The following is a 27,488-nucleotide window of genomic DNA, read 5'->3' on the forward strand; positions in this document are numbered from 1 at the left end:
CCCTCCTCACCTTCCAGGTTGATCAGGAACGTCCCTCGAAGCTCGGTGGCATCCGAAGGCATGGCGGGCGGGTCCTGGGGGAGGAGCGTGGTCTGGGAAGCCATCATGAGCTCGTTCAGCTGGGAGGTGCTGGACGTCTCCTCCGCCTGCAGCATCTGGCAGTGAGCACGGGAGAGTCACTGAGCTCGGTGTCACGTAAGCTGAGATCAGACACTGTGTGTTCGTGAGAAACCTGTACTGCTGCCCCCTGACACTACTCCACTAAAACACGTCAGTCCTTACTAGTGTGAAAGGTTGGAACGGAAACGTCCAATCAAACGGGGACACAGGCTCCAAGAGTCCAGCTCTCAGCCCCTCGGGTGCCACCCTGCATCGTGCTGCTGCCCGCAGGCGCGGGGTTAGGGCACCACCTGACACTAACTGGGGTGAATGATGCCCACGTCACGTTTTTCATTGTGATTTTGATCTTCAAAATGCCCGTGAGCTAACGGATACTCCTTTTAAAAAGCTCATGAGAAAACAGGAGATTCAAAGAGATTAATTTGGTTTTAACAAATCATGTGGTTGGTAATTGACAGAACCAGGACTTCATCTGACAGCTACTTAGTGTAATTCCCAAGGAAAACATATTCACGTTTTTTCCAATATCAGCTTATCACTCAGAGCTACTGACTAATAGGACACGTGACACGTAGGGACAAACCCAGTCGGGCTGTGTGGCCTCGGCCGGGTCAGCATCAGCAGCCCCATCTCCTCACTCGTAAAATGAAGGAGCCAGAACTTCCCAACAATAGAATGTGGGTCTATTCTCAATTCTCTATTCTGACTGACAAGCTCATCTACTAGCGACTTCAAGCCTCAGTTCTTGATCAAGTACAACTTCAAAAATTCAAACTGAGCTTACCAACCAAATGAGATGGTCATTTTTTAGAAAACTGGACAGAACTTTGGAGAAAAAAATAGGGTGAATGTTCTGAGATCACATGACAATCTGCTGGAACAAATGATCTTTTTTCCCAGAATTCAAGAAAAAAATGGAAATCTTGTTTTGCTTTTTAAGAGCCCAAATCTTGTTTTGGATTTGTTTTGAATCTGATCCACATGGACAAAAATTCTCAGAAAACTACACCGTTAACACAAAACTCCGATTTTTGTGTATTCTTTTGCCACTGCCCTGGATTTACATGTCATGTCATCTCAATAGCCCTAAGGGCTTGCATTTCAAATGAAAACACCTTCCCTGTCCCAATATACAGATTTTAAAAAAACAAATTTCCAGTGAAACTGTGATCCTAACACCATTTCAAAAGCTACAAATGACTGCTTACCTCGATTATCTCGAAAAGTAGCCCAGGCTCGATGACGATGGTCACCTGGTGCTCAGCTGCATTCTTGCCCGGGATGCTCCTGAGGAAGGCATCCCTCATGGCGCACGCGCTCTCCATCGCTTCCTCCAGCCCCGGCTTCTTCCAGACAGAGCTGGTGGTGATCCACCCCGTGCGAAAAACGCTTTTGGGCTCTTAACAAACACATACACACTAATTTGCATCTACTCTAGACTACCTACAAAGCTCTAACCACTAAATATTTACTACTCACGGGAAATAAGGACTGTTATTTAAGGTAACCATGGGAGGAAATATTACGGAGCTATCCTGTTTACCAGACATTATTTATGTGAACATTTGGAGATCATGCTCAATTTAAACAAAGGATAAAACATATAGTGAGATCTCAAAGAAAAAAAGATGCCTAGAAGCAAAGAGAACTATCCAATAGTAACAGTAGTTGTTTTGGGGGTAGTCAGATTTATAGTTTCTGATTTTCCCCTAAGATTAATCCGATCAGAGGAAAAAAGCTTATAAAAACCACTACGTTGTGATAAAATTTAATGTTTCTGACCTTTATAAATATTAAAGGGAAAGTGATTTCTCAATGTCACTGAGCTACTAACATTTCAGAAAGCACGTGAGGCCCCTCTGAAGCCCCCCGACCCCTCCACAACAGGTGCTGAGGGACTAGGTGTGCCACCCCCATGACTCGGGGGTCAGGGCCCTTAGGTGAGGGCCTGCCATCAGCAGTCACACCCTCATCAGCACCTTTCTCATTTAGGGAGCAAGTCGCTGCCCTTACCTTTCAGGTAAGGCACGTGCTGGAACACCTCTTCAGCCAAGTGAGGAAGAATGGGCGCAAACGAGCGGACAATGACGTCCAGAATTTCCGCCAGCGCAGTCTGGCATGAGCGGCGCTTGGGGTCACTCGCCTTTTCACAATACAGCCTGCACAGGACAGCTTACTCAGCAGCTGGCCACACTGGCTGCCAACACGACCTGTCCAGCTCATGCTTACAGCGGCTAATTCATGGGTCTAATCCCCTTCGAATTCAAGAGTAAGACCCTCTGTCCCAGGTTTCCCCTAACACCCTCCCCTGCGCTCTCCTCCTCCCAGTGTGCCCACCGCCTCAAAACCTCTCAGCAGCTCTGCACCTCCAACTCCCTTCTCCAGGTGATAGGGCCTGGGCTACTGCGTTAAAGGACAACCCAACTAGTAAGTTACCTGGGGTCTTTGAATGTGGCCCCTACAAGGCTGCCTGCCCTTGCGCTTTACTAACTCCCAGAGACAAGCATCGTGTTCTTGACCTCACAGAGCAGCTACTGCTGAGCGCTGCATCACACACAGCACCGAGCACGTGACTGCTGTTCTCTTTCATTGTCATAACCACATGGAGGTGGCGTCAGCCGCCCCGAATCACAAAGCCAGGAAGAGGCAGCCTTCACTCTAGAATCCACCTTGGTAACCGCCCAGCTTCCCACCTGCTCACCCTGGGATGTCCAGCCCTTGCCAAGCAGAACAGACGAGCAACCCTTGATTACGTGACTGCTCAGCCGTACATACCTGTCTTTGATTATGCTGAAGTAAAAGTTGGAAAGTTCTCTGGTGTAAAAGGCTTGTAACAGCCGAATAACTTTTCCAAAATCGTACTGTTTATATGAATCAGTGATCTAGGGAACAAAGGCAGAAACATTGGCATGCTGGGATACGCAAAGGGAAGTGCAGGTCGTCATTAGCAAAAGGTGTTCCTTCTGGAAATATGTTTCAAAGGCGGACAAATACAAGACAGGCGATATGCAGAGGCTCTTTGCTGAGGGGTCTCTCAAGCATCACTCTGGTTCCAACTCCACTGGTTCAGAAAACACTGAGCCGTCTGTTCTGGAAATGACAACACTCAGCGAAGGGAAGGACCCGGTCTTAAATGCTGAAACCACTGACAACAGCAGAGAGTGCAGGTACCATTGCTGCCCCATTTAGGCCTGGAAGTGAAATTGGCCAAAAATCTGACCTCAGGGTGCCTGGGAGGCAGCCACACTTCCAGCTTCTGATTAAACATAAACTGTTTATATACAAATGATACGACATCTTACGAGACAGAGCAATCCTCATTTCAGTTATTTCTAGGCAGTGAGGGGTGTGTTTACAGGTAAATAGATGCAAGTTTATTCCTTCCTGTCGTAGAAGCAGCTGATGTGGGGAGAAAAGGTGGTTTGAGGAGATACCTGGGCCTATTGGAAAGAGGTCATAAGACGTAAGACCTCAGGTCAACCTCGGAGCATGTGGGGTTTATCAAGGGTAACTTTCCTCAGGGCCGGAGCTACAATTTGTAGCAATTTCCCTGCTGCGCCTCGGATGTCACCACGTAACAGTGCTGGTGTTCCCACTTCCCAAAGGCCGACCGGCGCCCACTCACCTTGCTGGCCAAGTCCTGCAGCAAGTGCAGCACGTACTGGTCTAGGACGTACATCTTGTCCACGGGGATGGAATCGGTCTCCGGGTTGAAACCAGCCACGTTTCCCAAGAGAAAGCGGAGTGTGTTTCTAAGCTATTGAAAACAATAAAAAAAAGTCTGAGGTTTTTACGCTCTTCCTGAAAAGGCCTCTTATTTCTATTTCTCTGCAATTAGGTTTTATCCAACTCATGTTCTTTTCTTTATGGGCTATTTTTAAAATAACATTCCTAAATAAGACTGCAAAAAACATGAAACTCATTGTAAGAGCCCAGTTACAGAAACCGTCACTAAGGTACAGTCAGCATGTGCCTTTTAAATAAGGGGAAATAGTATCTTCCATGTCCAGACTAGTCTCCTTAATGAAGAAATAAGCTGCGCTGTGGTCAGCGCCTGTGTAAGCCTCTCTTATGTAACATGGGTTAAGCGGGGCCTTAGGGGACCGTTCGTTTGCTGCAGGAATCGATTCTGTATGGGAGGTTCAGCACACTTGCTGCATTGTCTCGGCAGATGCTATTTTTGTTTACAATGTTAACATGCCTGTCAGCAAAAATGGGTGGATTTTCAAATAAAATGCAGCCCCCCCCCCCAAAATATTAGCACAATTTCACGTATTATGCTATATATTTAATAATAAAAAGACAGTGTATAAAATTATTACTGATTTGTTAAACAAATCATATAGGATATTTGTAAATGCTCATCAGATTTGCAGTGCCACACAAACCGTGCCTCTGCTTTTAAAATAATGGTCTGGTAAACGTTTCACGGGGCGACAGGATGCAGGAGCTCTGACCTTGGAGATGTCCTCTCGGGCGGCATTCAGTGCAGAGGGACCCAGTGTCACCTCAGTGAAGACGTTGGACTCAGCGACCCACCAGCGAAGGACATCAGCACCATAAGGAGGCTCTTTGCTCTGATCCTTTTCATTGAGGGAGAAACACATACAAACATAAACATGGCTTCCATTTCAGTTCCAAGCAGGTGAACAAGCCTTCCTGGTATTCCTGCGCCCAAAGGTTTGAGCACAGGTGAGCGTACAGACGCCTGCACTGGAATGAAAGGAGGGCTACACTCAGGAGTCAGGCTGCCTCTGAAACAGCACAGGAAAAGGGAGTGTCCCCTGCAGTCCTGTGTACCATGCAGACGCTGACACACGGCTTCCCCGGTCACGGCGGCTGCCCAGACCCAGAGCCTCGCCCGGATGTCTCCGGGACGGAGGGAAGGGCTGCTTTCCTTCTCAATGTTCCCTAGCAACTCTGTACACAGGGAAATGACTCCTGGCCATTAGGAGGGCAGTAAAAGGCCAAAGGAACAACAGTCCGTGATTTCTCTTATGCAAACAACTTCAAAATTAACCAAATTATCAGCAATCCCAGATTTCATGTTCATTAATGGCGTGCTTTAAAGTATAGAATTTCCGAGAATAATGAAACATGCATTTAGAAGTGGCAATTTCATTTTTTTCTTAAATCATTTCCATTTAAATGTAAAATTGCAGTTCAGAGCTCAGGCAATTAAAAAAGGGGTAGCAGGATTCAGGACCTACCTAAAGATTCAGACCAGAAATGGGTCTAAAAGGGCCGAAATCCAAACCCTTCCCTTTTTCTTTAAAATCATATTATTTAAGAGTCTAGTTTTAGGACACAGTAAGGCATCTGCTATTCATATAAAAGATGGGTTTTTTTTAACACTGAAGTGACTACATGAAGGGTCTGAAGCAGGGGTGGGCAAACTTTTTAACTCGAGGGCCACAATGGGTTCTTAAACTGGACCGGAGGGCCGGAACAAAAGCATGGATGGAGTGTTTGTGTGAACTAGTATAAATTCAAAGTAAACATCATTACATAAAAGGGTACGGTCTTTTTTTTTTTTTTTTAGTTTTATTCATTTCAAGCGGGCCGAATCCAGCCCGCGGGCCATAGTTTGCCCACGGCTGGTCTGGAGCCTTAAAACCAATATAAAAGGAATGTTGAAAAGCCACCTACTTGTCCTCCATTGATGACAACATCAGGATCAATGACATTCCCTAGAGACTTGGACATCTTCTCTCCCTTTTCTCCAAGGGTGAACCCATGGACCACCACCGTCCTGAGAAGGCAAATCGGCTGTTGTAATAACCATAGTAACAATCATCCCGATCATTTTGAAGGTGACCTATCGCTTTAAAAGAATATCTTCGTTTAACACAAAAATGGGGTTTTTCTTGACAGATTATGTAGGAGAGCTTTTCTTGAAAGTCCAATTTCAGCAGCTCATTTATCACGATTGTTAAATAGTAAGCTCTCTACTTATACACAGAAACGTTCTTGATGTTTACGTTCCCTAAATAAGCATTTCCTGAGCATCTATTATGTGCTGGTTTTGATCATTAAAACTAACCGGGAAAAAGTATGTTTTAAAAAGAGCAGATTATCACCTCCAATTATCTTGAAAAAGGCAATTTAAGAAAAAATACCTGCTGTTCTATTGGCTTAGACAAGCATGTATACAAGAAGCAAACATTTAAATTTGCTGGAATGGGTTTTCATAGTAAAATAGCAAAAGTGTTATTAAGCTCTTTAAATATTTCTGATTAGAACCTCTATACACATATTTGTACAAACAAAAGCAATTACCTATAACTATGAATCCCTAATTTAATAAACCTCCTAATGGGATTGTTCAGTACAGTAGCCACTTCTGGAGATTACAAATGTAAGGACATCTGAGCCCAGGCTGCCTTCGATCGACCTGGGACGCCCTGTCTCCGTCCCTCTGAGTGGAGTCCGACCACATTGGAGGCCTCGCTCTCAGCAGGTCTCCCTGTTCTCCGGTCAGTGCCGAGTCCCATATCGGTGACCAGACTTTTCTGCATTGTTACCTCCTTCCTCTCTCTCTCTCTCTCTCTCTCTCTCTCTCTCTCTCTCTTCCTTTCTTTCTCTCTCTACCTTCAAACTCTGCCTTCTCTCATGAGACGAGACTGCGAGCTCATGAAAGGTGGTGTTTGGCACAGGCTTCTTACACTGGCAAGACCCAGCAGAAGCAAAGCCTGCGGTGTGTTCAGTTCGGGTGTAATACTCACCTGAAAGGGGCTCTTTTCCTCACGGCCACACTTGTTAACAAGGAAGACTGAAACCAACCGCCAAGCTGGTCTTTTCCTTCCAAGTATAAGTCTGCTCTTTGGTCCGTACCTCAAAACAAGCATTGACAAGTACAGAAATGTCATTATAATCGGAAAACAAACATGGATCTTATCCAAGCACTGAAAGGATAGAGTGATCACATTGTTTATTTCCTGTGTCCGCAGTAACCAATGGCTGTTACCCTGACTGCCAATTTATTAATCCAGATGAAGAAAATACACCTTGTGTATGAACTCCCAAACCATAGGTAATTAACTTTATAGGTTAATTCACTTGATGTGCACTGTAACTCGGTAAGGCAGGTATTACTATCATTCCCACTTTACAGATGAGGAGGGTGAGACCCTGAGAGGTTTTACTACTTGAACAAGGTCATGCAGATAAGTAGCAGTGACAGATAAGGGTAGGGTCCTGAACCTAGACAATCTGGAGTACCTGTACTCAACCAAGACATTTAATCAGAAAAAAAAAGAACTCTTGATAAAGGGCAAATTATTAACTTCTAATTTGACAGTGGCCCAGTAAAAAGATGGGCAAACTATAAAAAAGCCACATGAGCCAGGGGCTGGGGTAGGAGGTGAGGAGGTGGGGTGGTTGGGATGAATGGCGAAACACAGGATTTTTAGGGCATTGGAAATACTCTATGACCCTATCATGATGGACACGTATCATTACACATTTGTTCAAACCCCAGAATCTACATCAGCAAAGGTAGCCCTGCTGTCACCCGTGCACTCTGGGTGGTGATGTGTCCATGTAGTTCACCCACGGTAACACATGTGCCATTGGGTGGGGGATGGTGATGGGGAGACTGAGGGGGAGGGGGGACCAAGGGTACGGGACTCTGTGCTCGACACTCCATCTTGTGGTGAACCTGAACCTGCTCCAAAAAATTAATCTACTTAAAATTTTAAAATAATTCATGTGTTATTGTGTGTGTTTTTTTAAATCACTGTAATAATTCCTTTAATGTTTAAAGAATGTTTTAAAAATATAGGTATGATTTATTACCTATGTAAGATTCACTTAAAAATACTACTCCCTTTCAGGAAGTTTTCAAGTTTCCATTTCTTAAGTTCTATTACCTTGAACTCACAATGAAACCCGCACTTGACCTGGTGTTAAAATTGATAAGCCAAATCTCTTTCACTGCTATAAAATCTGTCAGCAAAAGTAAAACCATATGCCATGTAACCATGTAATCACCGAATTTATCTCATTAAACATTAGCAGGTACTGATGAAGTCTGGTAGCTAAAATTTAGCTCAAAATCAGGCTGATTTTACTTTTCAATAATGTCCTCTCAAGGACATACGCAGACGAGGGCAGTAAGTCATTTCACACTGGACTTGAAACCAACCACTTGAGAATGAGAAGTGCAACAAGCCCTCTCAGGAAAAGTAGGTGACTTCCTTCTTATGGGTTTTTTAAGGCAAGTCACCTTCACTTTATGGCCTTTTGAACTAGGAATTCGCCTACTATCTTGACTCCCACTTCATGTGTAATGCCTATCTTTTCAAGTTTGTTGGTTTTTTTGGTCATAAAAGAATAAAAGGGAAAAAATAGGGTAAAATATAAACCAATTAATCTAATTCTTATTGAGTAATCTCATAAGATTATCTTATTATTTTTCTTTTTTTGAGGAGGAGGAATATAAGATCTGAGTGAAAAAGCAGAAAACTACAGTCTAAAATTAGACTTATGTATTATCATAATGGTAGTTTATATTCTGGCAGCCTCCTATGCATGCAACATACATCTTTAAATAACAAATTAATTTTCTTCCTTTGAATTAATTACCCAAATGTGACAGGGAAGAAAAACATGGTTTGCTAATCAGGTGCATTTTTACCATAAGTTTCATTTAATAAAGTATTTCTGCCACAAATATTTGGTTCAGAACATCACAAACTAGAAACAGAATGACTAAATGCCATCAGCACCACGGACAGCGGCACAGGGTTGGGGGTCTTAACGGCGTCCCCCGCTCTGTAACCCAGGCAATGACCAGGTATAACTGGCACAGGATGATGCGCTTGGTGATGTAAAACCACGTCAGGAATTAAAAAGCACCAATGCCAGCAGCAGCAATTCTCACCAAAGCCGAGGCAGTTAGTGAACTCTGAAATGTACTACATGAGCACTAGGTCACATGTTTTCTCTTAAATACAGTGGGAGAAACTTACGAAATACTAATTCTGAAAATTCCTACATAAACAATTATAAAACTGTATTACTATAACTTATACTTGGCCATGTTACTCTGTATATTTTAGCTGTAATATAGAGTAAACATGAATTTACATACATTTTGCTTTTCCAATTTCCTAAGCTAAAAGGCCAAGTGCAGGAATGGTTCCCTTACTGGGATCCATACTGCTGTCCTCCCCCTACTGAGGCCTCGAGCCAGAGCATGCCGCCGGGAAAACCTGAGGACAATCCCCTCCCATCCCTTTAACAACGGCCTCTGCACAGACAAGCAATTTCTCCACACTCCCTTGCTCCCAAAAGCAAACAGGGCCTCTTGGGCCAAAGCTGGCCCTTCGGAGCAGTGCAAGCACCTGCCTGAGCTGCCACTGCTCCCGGGCACCTCATCCCGTCTCCTCCCTCCCAGGGACGACCAGCCGCACACTTCGCTTTATCTCGAACTTTCCACCGAGTATCCCCAAGGACGTTCTCCCCCAGCAACTAAACACATCCTCTGATGTGCACCTTCTCCTGCTCGCCTAGTTCCTGCCCAATCGCTCTTTTCCCTTTAGCCAGTGAGTCACAGACTCACCCTAACTAGGAGTAAGTGTAAAAGTAGTCAGTTGTTCATACTGGGGGGAGGAGGGGCATGTAGTAGAGAAGGAGGAGAACTGAGAACCAGGTACTGAGTCCCAGAGCCTGACTCTAGGTTATGTGACCAGCCCCTAACTGGCCTCTAATTCAGTCTCACTGCCTCTGCTGAAAGATGCTGGGCAGACCGTTTCCGTGATGTCCACACTTTCTGCTATAGAACCGGTGCCTCGGGGTGGCCAGGTGGGCCGGGAGGCTAAAGGAGGGAGAAAACCCCCATTTTTCTCTATCCCATGTATTGAGGTTCCGTATAAAATTTCATTTGGGAAAACAAAAGCGAAGTGTACAAATCATCAGATTGAACGATCTCCAAGGGTCCTTCCGATCTCAGATTACATTAGAGCAGATCTTGCAAGTAAAGCCAGAGGGATCCTGGCTATAGATTTCTGCTAAGTACCGTCTGCATAGTCTCAAAACTGCCTGACGGGTGTGTAGACTCTGATTTAAATCACCTGGAAGCACACAGGCCCAGGAGGTTCCACTGTCAAACCAGATGTCCAGGATGTCCCGGCCCGGCTCGTACTCCAAGGCGTCGGGACCCCCGACCTGAGGAGACAGGTAAGAAGAGCACTTGAGTTTCACCGGAAATGCACACGAGAAATCCCCGAAAGTCCAAAGGACATGAAATGCTTGCAACTGTTACACTCACATTTTCAGATTCAACTTAAAACATTTCACAATTACATACAACTCACTCATTTGCAGGCCAAAATTAGGAAGGCCGCCTGATTTACACACTTATTCATGTAAATATAAAACTGTTTGTAATGTTGCTTTTGTTTTTGTTTTCTCGAGATTATCTTCCAGTTCGGATATGTGGTGTGTGATGCCATTGGTTCCCCCTAATTCAGATCCTACGAAGTCCTGGTATACTCATGCCAGTCCCTGTTCTCGAAATTACAGCTACTTAAGCAAGTCCATTAAAACTCTGGCCCTCAATGAGATGACAAAACCCTCACCCCCTCAGCTATAGTAAATACCAAGCTTCTCTAGCTAAACAAACGTCTCCTCTCCATGCACTGACTTCTATTTACAGTGAACAGCGCCTTCACTTTACATCAAGCATGTCGAGCTCATGGCCCGCCGGCAGCGTTTGACATGCTTGCTTTACGTGAGAATGTACCTCTTTTTTAACTCCCAGGTCTCCCTTCTGTTGCTGGTAAGGCATGCAGTGCACACAGAGGCTGCTGGCTGACAAAGGGAACTTTACCTGAGATAAAACTTCCTTCGGAAGGAGCTGCTCGGGGGGGAGAGTCCACCAGACATCGCTGCCATGCTGCTCCACCAGCTTAGCAAGGTGCTCAATGGTCTGGCTGTTGTACGGGGACAAGACAGAGTTGTTCTTAACTGTTGTGATTAATACCAACATTTTAAATGTTTTAAAAAGTAATACTTTTCCTATCGCAGGATATTTTCCTATTCTTTCCCCCAAAGTTTAGGGCAGCGGTTCTCAACCTGTGGGTCGAACGACCCTTTCACAGGGGTCGCCTAAGACCATCGGAAAACACATGTATAATTACATATTGTTTTTGTGGTTAATCACTATGCTTTAATTATGTTCAATTTGTAACAATGAAATTGGGGGTCACCACAACATGGGGAACTGTATTACAGGGTCGCGGCATTAGGAAGGTTGAGAACCACTGCTTTAATGGTATTCTCTTCAATTACTTGCTCACTCGGCTGCTGCTATCATCGTAAATATAAATAATATCAATATATCTCAAAAATAATATTAAATCATATGGATCCCTTAAAAGAAAAAAACTTTTCCTATTTCAGTTATTCATTTCCCTATTTCTATCCATCTATTTCCTATTCAAGTACTTATATTCAAAACCTCTTAGTTATCCGACCCCACCCCCAATTTCTGCCCCAAAGCAGCACATCCTGACAGTCCTACCTTTGAAATATTGCTCCAACCTGTTCTTGATTTAATACTGAATTCGTGCAAGCTCACTGCCACGATTCTAGATGGATGCAATGGTCTCACTTCTCCCCAGTTCTCATCTCTTGAATGTCACGATACCATGCTGAGAGAACCATACTCCTGAAACGGCCTCACCAATCCCCTCAGACACTTCCAGTGCCCGTCACAGCTCACAGGCCTGATCCAAGTCCACGTGCACGGGCAGCGCCACACCAGAACACCCCCAACAGCAGGACGTCCCCTTGGACAACAGATACCCAGGCTGCCATCCTGACCCTGCCACTTTTTACAGAGACCGCGCTCAAGCACTAACACACCTCTAAGTCCTGGGTGTCCTCTGTGTTGCAAATAATAAACTTCATTTGTTCAAAACTATCTACTGAGCACCTCCAATGTCTTGGACAGTGTTCCGAGCACCGGAGACCAAGCAGTTGAGGCAGGTAGATCCCCGCCCTGATGACCTCCCATGTCAGTGATCCTACGTCCTTCCTTAGGACGCCTGCAAACCGCCTGAGCCGAGCCACGGACCTCTCAGCACCGTGCCTAACACCCAGCAGAAAGCCAGTAAGTGCAGAGCAAGTGAAAACTGAAATTGACCATATCTTTGGGGAGATACAGTTATAAATTATTTAAAAATCAAACTCAGGGGGAAATTTATACAAAATTTTCTCACAGGAACAGCAGACTTTTAACTTATTATCACAGCTTTATGGACTTTACAACTTCCTCTAGTGGCTTTCCACCGAGTCACAGTATATATCATGGTCAAGAGCATGGACCCTGGACCCAGACATCTTTGGGTAATTCCTGGTTCTATCACTGTCTAGCATGTGGCCCCGGGCAAAGCACGTAACGTTTCTGTACCTTGGTTTGTGAAATGCAAATAAGTATCATTAAGCAAGCTATCACAGATCCTAATCAAGCTTATCTATAAAATGCCTGGACCAATGTCTGGTACCTCTCTTAGTAAGAAGTAGAGAAGCTGTAGCTATTACTCAAACTGATTCTCTGAAAGTTGGGTAAATTTAGACAGTTCATTTTGTTACCAAAACACATTCCCACATTAACAGTTAAATTAATTAAAATGAAGACACTAAAGAGGACTTTTCTGCTATCCTCCTTTCTACCACAGTCCACCAGCACAAGTAATTAACTATCGGTCCACGAGAGCCAATGACAATGGACAGAGTAGTGGGTAGGAAAAAGCTTTAAGTTCTTAATCCTGTATCTACGGTTTATGAATCATGACTGCGTGGTGCAAATCATTTCACCTCTCTGGGTCTGCTCATTCACCAACAGATGACTGTTTATTTAAAAATGTGGGAAGCAAAAATCAAATGGATAGTATAAATTAAATACCTTATAATAGCAAAATATCACTATGAAGCAAAATATGTTATGAAGGATTAAAAAGTATAATGCTACCAGCGTCTATTTTAAAGAAATTATGAAAAGCAATAATGTTAAAATGGGCACAAGTCCATAAATCTAACACAGTCACACATTTTATTTTTTTAAATATATTTTTTATTTATTTCAGAGAGGAAGAGAAATATAGAAACATCAATGATGAGAGAGAATCATTGATCGGCTGCCTCCTGCACGCCCCCTAATGGGGATCGAGCCTGCAACCCAGGCATGTGCCCTTGACCGGAATTGAACACGGGACCCTTCAGTCCGCAGGCCGACACTCTATCCACTGAGCCAAACCAGCGAGGGCAAGTCACACATTTTAGATGGACTTTAACAGTAAAGATAAACTTTTCTGATAAGACCATAAAACACTCTGCAATAACTAATTATATGACAATATTTAGTTACTTATTACTAGTTCATGCAGTTTGCACAGAACATTTTATCAGTTAAGAAAATATGAATATACTATAATAAAAAATCTGAATAAACCTAAATAAGAGACTAGAAAAAGTACACTTATACTATACATAAGTACAGTAGATATGCTGTAAAAATCAGTTGCAATTTCAGGTAAACAGTAAAATAAAATAGAAAATCAGTCTTAAATGTTGGAAATACACAGTTTAAAAAAACAGTACAAAAATAAAATAAAAATTTAAAAGTAGTACAAAAGTAAAAGCAAATGGTTCAAATTTCATATTCACTTAGAAAATAGGATTGAAATGTTGGGATCAATATTACCAGTCAAATAAACATTTATGTGTCCACCATACACTACACTTGTCAAAGCCCCTTTTAAGCACTAACTGATTCACAGAAAACACATTTAGCTCTGCTCTGTGCCTCCTGGCTCCTTAACACTCGTGAGCCTAAGCCAGTAACACAGTGAAAGCCAGGCCTTGAAAGCGTGTCTCTAAGTCATGGTTCAAATGTTTTTGCTTTGCTATTCAGCCTCTCTAGCGCATCTAAAAGACCACCACTTACAGTAAACACACACTCATCTCTCCGGTTTGCTAAGCAGAGGCACAAGGACTAGCCATGAACCAGGGGAAGGCGGGGCACCAGGGAGTCTCAGGAGATTAGTGCTGACAAAAGGAGCACCGAGTCCAATGACCGGAGTCCACCTGCGACGCGGTAGATCCTGACAGGAGCACAGCATATTCTTCTCCTGAGCTTCAGTCGCCATGGACACCGGGAAAAGCAACTTACAACTACAGGTGATACTGACATGTCCCCTTTTTTTTTTGACATGTTCATTGTAGAATGCCAACGTCAACGCTTTTTTACATCCCTAAATAGCAGGTAACTCAATGAAGATTTAATATAAGTATTACTGAACTATGCTGTTACTCTACCTCGTCGATAACTAAAAATACCAAACAACAAAGAAAGATTCTGAGTTTGCAGCTGGCATGTTACTAAGAAATTGTAAAAACCCACCCCCTCTAGTCAAACTAAAAGTCATGATTTAATTGCTACATTTTCTCAATTCCATTTTGAGACCGTAGACAACTATTACTCACATTTTTAAAACAAAAATAAATTAAAAACAATTCTGGAGTTAGAGGATAAAAACTGAACAAAACTTCTGATACATAAGGACGCAGGTTTCAAAGAGAAAAACATCCTCGAATTCTAAACAGATCACAACTTCAATGCCCAGAACTGGTGTCACAAAGTGACAATTTTCTCCTGACTTGGACGCTGGCGGTCCGAATGATCCTAAGAAACTCTGGGGGAGAGTTTTAAGAACAAAACTTGCAATAAAAATAAACACACACATCCAACCTACAGACTTGAGGTTTGCTGGATCGCAAAATAAAAATTAATTTTCAAACAAAATCCAGTAAGATAACTTTGGGGGAAAAATACAAGTAAAGGCTGCACAACTGCTTGAAAGATACTCACAGATCTGCAGCAAACCCCTAGAAACAGCCACATGCTGGATGGGCTCCATTCATTCATTTTCACACACAGGGAACTGGCACCCATTAAGAGCTGAGCTACCACTTTTAATGACTGCACATTCATTCTTCTGAAATTGGCTTAAGTTATCCGTTTCCTATACCATTATGTGCTTTTATAAACAACTGTATGGGACCTCCTTACATATACATCATTGCACAAGAGATTGGTCCCCTTATGTCCCTTGGATAAATATTTAGAAGTGTAAATTTCTTATAACGAAACTGAGATCATGCTTTAAAATTTTTTTAAACTATTTGATAGGCATTTTTTTTTAGTGATATCAAATATTCTTCAGAAAAAAATACAAGGAAGAAGTCAAAATTTATCTTTGGAAAGTTAAGAATTCCCCCATTCTATATAATAAGGAGGGAATATGCAAATTGACCATCATGCCCTCGCACAAGATGGCCACCACAAGATGGCCAGCAGGGGAGGGCAGTTGGGGGGAACCAAGCCGGCAGGGGGGGCAGTTGGGGGCGATCGGGCCAGCAGGGGAGCAGTTAGGCATCAATCAGGCTGGCAGGGGAGTGGTTAGGGGGTGATCAGGCTGGCAGGCAGAAGCGGTTAGGGGCAAACAGGCAGAAAGGCAGGTGAGCGGCTGGGAGCCAGCAGTCCCGGATTGTGAGAGGGATGGCCCAATCCACAGGGATCGGGCTTAAAATGGCAGTTGGACATCCCCCGAGGGGTCCCAGATTGGAGAGGGTGCAGGCTGGGCTGAGGGACACCCCCCCCCCCCAGTGCACGAATTTCGTGCACCAGGCCTCTAGTTTTGTTAATAATAGCCTATATTTAACAGTTAACTTATAACCTGAAGGTCAGTGTAAATTACTGTCGAGGAGAGTGGGTGGAACTGCTTATCAGTACCTACCCTATATGCTTCCATTTTAACGCTGTATTTCATAAAGCGATAAGTCCATCATAAAACTTTGTACTTTACGCAAGAGCCTTATCTAAACACATGCACTACGTGCCCCGCAGGTTTCAATCAGCGAAAATGCCCTGGCAGTAAAAGCAACTATAGCACCAACCAATCCCCCTGGACTTTGACATCGACGAGGCTGGAAGCTTATTTAGCGTGTTATTGGAAATTAAGCGGCATTAGGGTTATTAGGTAATGAAGAAACGGTTGCTGTCCAGTGTGTCCTGCGTTTTGCATAGAAGCAAGAAATACTGAGGACTACAAGAACTTCTCTTCTTCTGCAAGTTACCAGATGAAGGTAAGAGACTAAGTATTTCCTATTTACGTACTAAATTTAATTCTGGAACACACTGAAATCAGAGAAGGGAGCCATTTTTTACCTTAATGCTATGCTTATGTTTGAAAGGTGAAGGAAACCTATTTGGAGAAATTTTCTTTGTTTAATACACATTATAATTTGTCACCAAATGGCCATGAACATGAGTAAAAATTTGAGGTAGCCAAAGCTTACACCCAACTTAAATTAGAAATTCCTAGACTGTTTCTAGGAAATTTCTCATAATTTCCAGAAATCAGGAGCTACTAAGTTCCTTAAATGCGTAGGTTAAAAAACTATTGCATTAATGCTGTTAAATTAATTATAATCATCTGAAATGGTGAAAGAAATTTAACAACTTCTTTTCATTCCTAGGTAGCAAGTGTTTCTATATTTATCTTTTTTTATGCTAAAAAGTACTTATTTTATCTTTGTTAACTAGGAATAGATTTCCACCTGAATTATAATGGCATTAAATTACAGATTCAGAAAATGACTGATGATGTTAAAGACAGAAATGGAATTATTTGAGAAACTACAAATATGAATATAAGTGTAGATGAGAAAATTAATTCAAATCAAAATTAAACATCAGAGTTTAAGTATACTTAAGAGATTATTATAGACTTTCATGAAGAAAAGCTGAAGGCATCTTTTGATACACATAATGGAGTTATCAAGTGTAACAGCAACTCCATGTGGACTGTGTACCAATTTCCAGTGGAGATGCTGTTACTTTTGATGGTTACCAACTCGCTGCAATATAAAGGCACATCCAAGCAAGACAGCAGATCGTGGTCACTGTGATTCACATCTTGGCTAAGCTCCCTGGCTCACAACCTGCCACCTACCAGTCGGGAGTGGGCTGCCTCTTCCTCCGGTCCCTCCCAGCCCTCCGTGCGTGGGGCCGAGTTGTGAACTAACAAATGGTGTACAGGAAAATGACCTATGAATTGACAGACAGTGTGGCTAAGTGTGTCTGTCATTTCTGTAGGCCAATATTCTGTATATCTCTACGACTTCGGAATCGGAAACCAACTGGGACCATGCAAGCAACACATACAAAAAAGAATCTGTAACAGCCATGTAAATGTGCTGACTATAAATAAAACATAAATGGTGCCTGATGAATATCTGCTTGTGTTTTTCTGACGAAGCTCGCATTTATTTCACACAGCTTACTGATCAATCAGCCTATGTACCATTTAACTGTCTTGACTAAATAATAATCCAATAAATCCGTTTGCTCTGCTTACTAATAAACACACAGGGTCTACCTCAATCAATTTAAGAAAATCCCCTGAAACACTTGTTCTGCCCTGGCCGGGTCGCTCAGTTGGTTTGAAGCATCATCCTGTGCACCCAAAGGTTGTGGGTTCGATCCCGGTCGGGGTGGCATACGGAAGGCAACTGATCAATGTCTGTCTATGTCTGTCTGTCTGTCTGTTTCTCTCTCCCTTGTGTGCACTTATCTCAACTTTAATTCTTAATAGAGGTAATAAGGTATTAGTAGTTTATATCTGATCAAGCTCTCAATTAAAAAACAACACATAAGCAACAATATTTAGGTTCAAAGAGTCTCAGCTCCAAATTTTAATAAAATTATAATTGTAATAAAAAGCCTTATAATGACTTCCTGGTCTCCAGAATCTAGTTTCTTTTCCTAAAACATACTCTCACTCTTCATGTCTACTTAAAAGCTTAAATTCCTTAACCTAGTACTCAAGACTCACTATAATTTCCCCCAACCAATGTGTCCTAGAGTTCATCTTTCTGAAGTTCCCTCGCAAACACTCAGCGCATTATGGCTCCTACACACACGTTCAGCTCCCACCACAGCTCCTCGGCACCTGCAGATCCCAATACTTCCCCAGATGTCCTTCAGTGGTCGGCAAACTCATTAGTCAACAGAGCCAAATATCAACAGTACAACGATTGAAATTTCTTTTGAGAGCCACATTTTTTAAACTTAAACTATATAGGTAGGTACATTGCTATGAACTTAATTAGGGTGCTCCTAAGGCTTAGGAAGAGCCACACTCAAGGGGCCAAAGAGCCACATGTGGCTCGCGAGCCGCGGTTTGCCAACCAGTGTCCTAGCTCATCCGAGAGGCCTACTCCAACGCCACATCCTCTGTGAAAGAAGCAAATGAAGCAGGTATGGGGTTCAGTATTTACCCCAGGACCAGCCTCTCGTGCTGCCTGGGCCAGGCGGCCAGAGGTGTCACACCCCTGGGAAGGAGCAACAGGTGAAGGAGCGACAAGCGTATTTCAGATTGAAAAGGAACTTTCACACCCAATGTGTGGGCTTTAAGTGATTAAAACAAAACAAACCAAAAAACACTTTAATCAACATTTTAAAAATCTAAAATCCATATTTTCATAAAAGCTCTACCTAAAGATCTGCTGCTAATGTTGACGATGAAACGAAGAACCTTTCACAACAATGATGACAAGCCCAAAGTAGGCCATTCACCCCTGTCTGCAGGCTCCTGACTTACCTCCACCTGACGGCCTCCACGCCTTCCAAACCTCACTCATCCTCATGGATGAAATGTGAAACGACTCACAAAATGTGCTCACACTCCTGACTCGTCTTACAGAATAATTTAGCAAAAAGTCCATAAACCAGCCAGAACCGGTTTGGCTCAGTGAATAGAGCATCGGCCTGTGGACTGAAAGGTCCCAGGTTCGATTCCGGTCAAGGGCATGTACCTGGGTTGTGGGCACATCCCCAGTAGGAGGTGTGCAGGAGGCAGCTGATCGATGTTTCTCTCTCATCGATGTTTCTAGCTCTCTATCTCTCTCCCTTCTTCTCTGTAAAAAATTAATAAAATATATTTGAAAAAAAAGAAAAAAAAAAAAAAGGTCCATAAACCAAATTAAAACAAATGTACTCCAAACAAGTAAAAACCTCTTCCTAAAGGGTGTGACTACTGCTCCCCTTCCTGCATGTGTGGACAACACAAGACTGGCAGCCTCCCTAACTTCCTGGAAGGTAAACCAGCTAGACCATCATCTCATCTGAGCAGGGACCACGGGAGTCTCGTTCACTAACTCAAAGGATCAAGGCCTGGCCTGGGGGAAAATCTCCTTTGCACTCTGTAAGCTTTTCTGCTCCCAACTGTTTACTATGTCCACGTGTTATCTTTCCAAATGAAAAAAAAAAAAACTGAAGAAAAAAATAAGATACAATTGGGAATGGAATCACTACAACAAATGTAATTTTATACATTGAACTGTATTATAGTTTCTTAAATTTTAAGGCATCTACACAATCACATGACACTATTCCCGATGAAAGGGAGTGTAGACTCAGTAAGAGAGTGGCTCTAATTCATAAAGAAAAATTACACCCTGGGACTCCCCCACGAAACACTGTCCATCTTTGGATTCCCGACAGCTGGTTCTAACACACGGCCTGGCACACAGCAACAATGAATTCTCATAGAAAAAAACCTCGGAGCCTCTGTTCCTATGTATAAACACTGAAAAGACAGAGCTATTCAAATTTCAATCATAGTGAAAGGATCTTTCTGAAATTTATATTTTATCCCCCCAAAAGATAATTATTTTAGAATATTTTATTTAACATCTATTAGGAGTTCTCAATAATCCACTATTTTTCCATATCTGAGGAAAATACAACTCACTTTAAAATGTTGAAAATATTCAGAAAGTCCTACCTGTTGATCAAGACTTCGTCTTTTGTCTTATGATGGAACACGGGAATCGGAACACCCCACACTCTCTGTCTGGATATACACCAATATGGCCGCCGGTCCATCATGTCAACCATGGCATTCTGGGCTGATCCAGGAATGAATTTCACCTTTTTTAACAATTCCTGCAATTGATTCACAAAGCAAGTCCAGTGAGAGAAAACAGAACAAGTTTCTTAGAACCGTCACTATTTATCCTAATATAGTTCTTTTCTTTAGATATTTATCCTCATCTACATGTCCCCTGCCAACTCTCCTTCCCCCTAAAACTACCTTAAACACTACACATTTCAGAGCAAACGAGGCAGTTGAACCAGAGCCACAAAGGACCTTCTAAAGAGCATCAGGAGCAGACAGCAGCTTCTGAGTATGTAATGAAAGATTTTATACCATTTCTAAGCACCAGACCAAAACTAGCAATAACAGGTTTAGTAGAAGTATTATACTTCATTAAACTAGAGTTAAAATCAATTCAAACTTGAATTCAATCATTTTTTAAATGCTTAAGAAAAACTACTGTCATATGTGGACAAACAAGGATTGCAAACTAATCTAATGTGCATATAGAATGGTTTAAAATGGAAAAACACGTTCTCAAAATAAGTGACTTCTCCTTCACTTGCTGTCTCTCATCTCTCAAGAACGCTCCCTCCTTGCCCCCCCACCCCTCAAGCAAGAGTTGAAAATTACTAACATCTAATTACTAACATCTGATTTCATTTCATTTGTTAATTACTAAAAACACAAATTATACAGCAAAAATATTTGGTAATAAACTCAAAAAAGGCCAAAATACATTACCTTCATTTTTTAAAACCTCCCTACCCATGAATAAAAGCATTTTTATATTTTCAGTTTCATGTTTCCTTTCCTCACCTGAAACCCCTTCTCTCCCAAAGCCATTTGTAGCACCACCTACTGGCAGAATGACAAAACCTGTCATTCAATTTAAGACCTGGTTTAAAAATCCAAGAAATGTGAATGCTGAGAGATATTCAATTTTGTTATGGAATAACTATTACTTATTTAAGGTGGTGATGATGCCACTGGAATTATGTTTTAATATGTTTTAACGAGTCTTTATCTTTCAGATTCACATGCTGAAATGTTTATGGAAGAAAGAATGCCTGAAATTTGTTTCAAAACAATCCAATGGGGCGTGGGGCGGGCGGGGGGGGGTGGGGTAAGAGATCAACCGAAGGACTTATATACATGCATGTAAGCATAACCAATGGACACAAGACACTGGGGGGTAGCGGAGGCCGGGGGAAGGTCAAGGGGGAAAAAAAAGGAGACATATGTACTACTCTTTATAATACTTTAAGCAATAAAACAAAATTTAAAAAAACAATCCAGTGGATGGGGAGTAAAAAATGAGTGGTGAGCCCTGGCCAGTTTGGCTCAGTGGTTGGAGGGTCAGCTCACCCACCAAAGGGTTTGGGGTATGATTGCCTGTCCAGGGCATGAACCTCTGTTGCAGGGTCCATCCCCAGTCCCATTCAGGGCGTATGCGGGAGGCAACCAATCAATGTGTCTCTCTCACATCAAAGGTTCTCTCTCTCTCTCTCTTTCTCTCCCACTCTCTCTCTTTTTCTCTGGCTATCTCTCCTCCCTCCCTCCCTCCTTTCCACTCTAAAAACCAACTGAGCAAATATCTTCGGGGGAGGATTAACAACAAAAAGTGAGTGGTGGGCCCTAACCGGTTTGGCTCAGTGGATGGAGCGTTGGCCTGTGGACTGAAGGGGCCCAGGTTCGATTCCGGTCAAGGGCATGTACCTTGGTTGCGGGCACATCCCCAGTAGGGGGTGTGCAGGAGGCAGCTGGTCGATGTTTCTCTCTCATCGATGTTTCTAACTCTCTATCCCTCTCCCTTCCTCTCTGTAAAAAAATCAATAAAATATATATTTTTTTTAAAAGTGAGTGGTGGGAGGGGTTTAGGTAAAAACAAAATTGGTTGTAAGTTGATTGTTGTTGAACTTGGGTAATAGAAACATGGCAGTACATCACTCTATTCTATCTCTGCAAAGAGCAACTGAAAATTGTATATAAGACATTTTTTAAAAACAGCTTCAGCATATTGCGTCAGACTAAGATGTTCTGCATCCAAACGTCTCTGCAGAGCTGGAAGTTACAAATTTTAATATTTACAAGTAAGGGCTTCATGGGATGTCAAAAAAGACACACAAAAAACCAAAACCAGTCCATGTCACAACTGTCCACTCAGTACAAATTCAAAAAATGCAAACTGCCACGCGTAGCTTTGGTGAGGGCCCCAAACTGCCATGCCAACATTTTATTAAATGAAAGAGCTCAAACACATATAAAACTTTAGAACATCTGTTCTAAAATATGAACACAAAGCAACAACTTTTCAAATAGACTGAAATTTCAATCTTAGGAAAACCAAGGGTTTTGAAAGTATTGTATTGAATCCTCATGTGCCAGACTCCTGTTCCGGAAACATTTATCCGCCTATTCCAGGAGGTAGGCGTTATGATTGCCTTTACATAGATGAGGAAACGGAGCTTCTGAGAGATTAAACAATCTGCCAAGCTCCATTCTGCCCCAATTCTATGCCACTTTCACTGCACTGGGCAGGATTTGGGCAAGTCACTTAACCCCTCTCAGGCTGATTCTCCTCACGTGTATAATGAGGAATGGAAATCCAAGGTTCTTCCTGATCTGAAATTCTACGATTTTATGAGACCAAATCCTAACAGCAGCACACCCTCCCTCCGCCTCACACTGAGACCCTAACAGCAGCCCTCCCTCACTGAGAACGAGAAAGCCCAGCCTGCAGTAGGACGCCTTCCTACCTTGGCTGTGGCCTTGAGTTCCGCGATGTTTATAAACCACTGCTTGCTGGCACGTATAACCACTGGTTTCTTAGTCCTCCAGTCGTAGGGATAACTGTGTACCAATTTTTCCTCTAGCAACAAATTCTTTGAAGCCTGAAGCATCTTTATAACTTAAAAAAAAGTCAGTAACAATTGCGTTAGACATATTTACAAGTACTATGAAAACCCTTAGTAACCCTCTATACTCCCAGGAGACCTACATCTGCACCAGCAGGTGCAGGAAGAGTAGCCACCTGCCAAGTACCACAGGCATAACCTGGGACTCTCGGGGCAAAACACGCAGGGACTGTAAAACCTTAATCAGACTCCGGATTATCCCACTGCCTTCACTTCAAAGGAAAGATGAACACGATACACTTAGAATTCTACACCTGAAATTCAGAGTCACAATCTTACATGTCTAGGTTCTTAAAACGGTGACCATGTTTTCCGGAAGAAACCAGGCACCGTGGGTTGAATTTTGTTCCCCAAAAAGAGATGCTTAAGCCCTCACTCCTAGCCCCTGTGAATGTGAGCTTATTTGGAAATGGGGTCTTCGTAGATGTGATCGAGTGAAGATGAAGTCACAGGACTAGAGTGAGCCCTAACCCCATCACTGTCCTTACAAGAGGAAAGAACGCAGTCACACAGAGCAGAGGAGGGCGGTGGCACTGGAGGCAGAGACGGGAGTAACAGCTGTACACCAAGGACTGGTTTAACTCAGGGATGACCAGGAGCCACCGGAAACGGAAGAGGCAAGAAAGGATTCGTCCACAGATTTTTCAGAGGGAGCGCGGCCCTGCCCACACCTTGATTTGCTTAAACAGAGCATCTTCAAAGGAAGATATGAAAAACTCTACACTCTATTTTAAACCATGTGGTAAAATAAGACGTCGTTTTAGCCTTTTGTTGTTGTTGAAACTATAACATGGGAGTGTAAGTCAAGGTTCCTGCTGGCTACTTTTCAGAAAATACGGATTTATGACGCCAACATACACAATACTCACCCACATCCGTCCCCTCGTCAAGGACGGCCTTGTTTTGAAGTTCAGGCCCTGCAGCTGCTGTGAAAACGCCATCTTCATCCACTAAACAATCCTACAAAGTGTCATTTTGAAAAATTAAAGTATCAAGACATTTTATCTATGACAGTATCTGGCAAGACAATATAGATAAAACATCTCAGTCTAACAGACGAGGCGTGCGGCCCGCCGGCAGCGAGTTTCACATGCTTGGTCTAGTCTTTCACTACAGTGAAATTTCGAGGACTTATTCAGTAACTAGGAAATGTAAATTTATACATTTACATCACTAAAGGCTAAATTAAAGCAGAGACCTGATGTTTACTAAAAAGTAATATATCACTTTTAATTTGATCTCTATTAAATCATGGATCTATGGCAACGTACACACACAGTGATGACTTTGAAACTCACCTTTAAATGGAAAAACTTGCTAAGCAATTGGTGTGTGTAAAATTAATTTAGAGAGGACTATATAGTTTTAAAAACACCTGTTCTTTTCAACTAGTAAAATCCACTTGCCAATTTTCAGAGAAAGTAATTTGTCCATGTGCCTTCATATTTGAAAGAAAAAGCTGCCCCCACTTAATATACATTCTTCAATTTTAATTTTGCGCTGATTTTGTGTTGTATGGGAAATCTTTCTCAATTAGGGCGAATTAATGAGGCTCCCGCGTATTGCACAAATTTCACAATTATGATGATGAGTGAGTGTTTATTATAAAAAAAGAAAGATGTTACTCGATTTATCACTTTAATTCTACGAAAGCAGCGATTAAAAAGGAAGGAAGAGGACCAGTACCGTGGACAGGTTGTGTTGGGAAGCTACACTGTAATCTTCCATACCATGAGCGGGGGCTGTGTGAACCAATCCCGTGCCTTTGGTCATGGTCACATGATTTGCAGGTAGGAGCGGAGAGACTTTATCGGGAATGAAAGGATGGGTGCAAGTACCATTTTCCAAATCGGCACCTGAAGGCAACGAAAAGCACAATGAAAAGAATCATCTCAGATGGCAATTCTTCTACCTCTCGAAGCGCAGCAACAGAGCAGACGAGAGGAGCAGCCTGGCCCGAGACTGGCCCACGCCCGGCTTCCCCCTTCCCCTGATCTGGGAACAATATATTCTTTCTGCAAAGAAAACCTACCCCATACAAATTATGCTGCTTTAGCTGTTCAACATTCTTATTACTCTAATCAGTCGTAAGCTAGTTGTCACCAGCTTATTTTGCCAGCCATGAGAATTACATCTACTGCTTGGAAATACGGTGGCTCAAAATAGCAACCCACTAATTCTCTGCACAGTAATAATTTGAAACAATTACATAATCTAGAAGAGTGATCTTAACTATAACCACTTTCAAAAACCTTGAGAGAATGCCCTTCAGCTTCCATAACAACATCTAACTTGTGGAGTAGACATTTTGCACTTAAAATGCAGGCAGGCGGTTGGCGGGGGGAGGAAAAGAGGGGTGTATAGAGTAAGAATATACTGGATCCTCCTTACCTATTGCACCAGTAAGGACCAAATGATATTAAGTGATAAACATTCTGTAGCTTCTTTCCTGCCTTTCACATAAAATCCTTTTTATTGCCCTGACCGGTTTGGCTCAGTGGATGGAGCGTTGGCTTGTGGACTGAAGGGTCCCAGGTTCGATTCCGGTCAAGGGCATGTACCTGGGTTGCGGGCACATCCCCAGTAGGTGGTGTGCAGGAGGCAGCTGATCGATGTTTCTCTCTCATCAATGTTTCTAACTCTCTATTCCTCTCCCTTCCTCTCTGTAAAAAATCAACAAAAATATTTTTTTTAAAAAAATCCTTCTTATTTTTGCTAAGACTGTTTAAACTTCTAATTGGCTTGTATCTGAACCTAGGCATTTAGATAGAGGGCTTCACTATTAGTTAGGCAATCTTCCCATTTTGGGTTATCTCATTCATTTAAAAAACATTTTTTTTTGGTAAGAAACTCAAAAATATATCATTCCTAAGGATCAACGGTAATTTTGTTTATTTATTTTTATTAATTTCAGAGAGAGGAAGGGAGAAGGGGAGATAGAAACATCAATGGATGAGAGAGAATCATTGATCAGCTGCCTCCCGCACAGCCCCTACTGAGGATGGAGCCACAACCCGGGCAGGTGCCCTGACCTGGAATTGAACCGTGACCTTTTGGTTCACAAGTCAACACTCAATCACTGAGCCACACCAGCCCGGCCAAAGGTAATTTTAAAACTTCCCTGATTCCACAGTTATATCTCAAAACCAGTCCCAAATTGAAGCCCACTAAAGACTGTTTTGATTGAAGCACTGTTTTTGGACTAATTTTCAGAATTTACTCAATTTCCTTAGTAAAATCATGTACCAAAAATAAATATATTACTTCCTTCCATGTTCTTTTGATTATATCAGATAAAAATGATTTTTAGCAATTTAATTTTGGATAAAAAGTTGAAAAGATCTTTGTACATTCAACCTCATAGAAAGGACACTTGTCCAATTTTACATTGGATATTTGGCAGAAATCTTATTTTGTCTGTTGTGCCTTTGTCAATGTTCACATTTTTCTATACCACTATCATGTTTAATGTATAGTCTCCTTCAGGGGAATCACTATAACGTATATTCTAGAAAAGCAGAAGCCACGTCTGTTTTGATTCAGAATGAGCAGCATTCAGCAAAGTACCTCAATCAACCCAATAGTTTGATGACTGTGATAGTGAGAATATCTATAAATCTTCACCTGAAAATGTTGAAATAACCTCAAATGTTGTTTTCAAAGCAGAAGCCACAAACGTCACTTTGTCTGCAGCCAGTATGTACAGCTCTCCAGACGTGGAACATTTCACAACGGCATACCTCAAATAAAAGTTTAGGGGAACGTTACTAACCATGACGGAAGAAAAGCCACGGATAACAATTAAAATGTGTTACTGCCATTTTAGAAAAACGAACTTCAAGATCCCAAAAGTACTATTTTCAAAGGACTTCATCCCTTACATCTGTTTTGTTTTCCAAAAAAAGCTGGAAATAAAATCTTAAAGCCTATATGAACACGGTTAAGTTATAACACATTAACTTTTAAGAGAATAATGAGGGTGAAATAAGTTCAAAATAATGCTACTGATAGAACTGATCTTATTTGTGGATTAAAAAAACAAACAAAAAATGCAATGCTCTACCTACTTTGCATCTGGCATATAACAAACAGCCTGATTGGCTGGAATAGTCCAAGGCTGTGTCGTCCAGACTAAAATACTAACAGGAGAGGAACCATCTGTGGGAACAGAGTTTCAAATATGTTAGCAAATGTTCCAATCCCATAACTGTCAAAAACTCAAGCAATGAATAAATATGAATAAATCGCACCTATGAGAGATGCCAACTTGGGAGCAGGTTTCAAGAGGGGGAATTTTACATACACCGAGCGACTGACATGCTGGGGGTTATACTCCAGTTCCGCTTCAGCCAAGGCGGTCCTGAGGTGGAAACATATTAGACATAAGGATCTGGAGGCCTCACAAAATGTCTCCTTTAATGAGCAAAAACACACAAATACCTCGATGAGGGAGACCAAAACACAGGCTTGTAAGACCGGTAAATCAGGCCCTAGAAAA

The 27,488-nt window shown here is 42.3% G+C and overlaps 1 protein-coding gene and 1 long non-coding RNA gene across 2 annotated transcripts in view; one reads left to right on the top strand and one right to left on the bottom strand.

The window, feature by feature from the left end:
• IARS2 (isoleucyl-tRNA synthetase 2, mitochondrial) overlaps positions 1-27,488 on the bottom strand; it is a 34,711-nt gene that overhangs the window by 1,503 nt on the left and 5,720 nt on the right. The window contains exons 5-22 of the mRNA XM_070401224.1: positions 27,431-27,480; positions 27,241-27,350; positions 27,058-27,148; positions 26,615-26,730; positions 24,677-24,846; positions 23,860-23,950; positions 22,832-22,983; positions 19,980-20,140; positions 10,955-11,057; positions 10,197-10,290; positions 6,846-6,954; positions 5,770-5,872; positions 4,578-4,703; positions 3,746-3,877; positions 2,896-3,002; positions 2,134-2,279; positions 1,329-1,519; positions 11-155 (exon numbers count right to left, since the gene is read on the bottom strand). Of these exons, the coding sequence (XP_070257325.1) occupies positions 11-155; positions 1,329-1,519; positions 2,134-2,279; positions 2,896-3,002; positions 3,746-3,877; positions 4,578-4,703; positions 5,770-5,872; positions 6,846-6,954; positions 10,197-10,290; positions 10,955-11,057; positions 19,980-20,140; positions 22,832-22,983; positions 23,860-23,950; positions 24,677-24,846; positions 26,615-26,730; positions 27,058-27,148; positions 27,241-27,350; positions 27,431-27,480 (2,197 nt within the window). The remainder of the gene's footprint in view (positions 1-10; positions 156-1,328; positions 1,520-2,133; positions 2,280-2,895; positions 3,003-3,745; positions 3,878-4,577; positions 4,704-5,769; positions 5,873-6,845; positions 6,955-10,196; positions 10,291-10,954; positions 11,058-19,979; positions 20,141-22,831; positions 22,984-23,859; positions 23,951-24,676; positions 24,847-26,614; positions 26,731-27,057; positions 27,149-27,240; positions 27,351-27,430; positions 27,481-27,488) is intronic.
• Positions 16,122-17,420, top strand: LOC138999167 (uncharacterized). The gene is made up of 2 exons (XR_011469333.1): positions 16,122-16,275; positions 17,288-17,420. It is a non-coding gene; the product is annotated as an uncharacterized lncRNA (long non-coding RNA).

Source organism: Myotis yumanensis, unplaced genomic scaffold (assembly GCF_028538775.1).
Source record: "Myotis yumanensis isolate MYYU_CA2020_CCGP unplaced genomic scaffold, mMyoYum1.0.hap1 SCAF_22, whole genome shotgun sequence".
NCBI lineage: Eukaryota > Metazoa > Chordata > Mammalia > Chiroptera > Vespertilionidae > Myotis > Myotis yumanensis.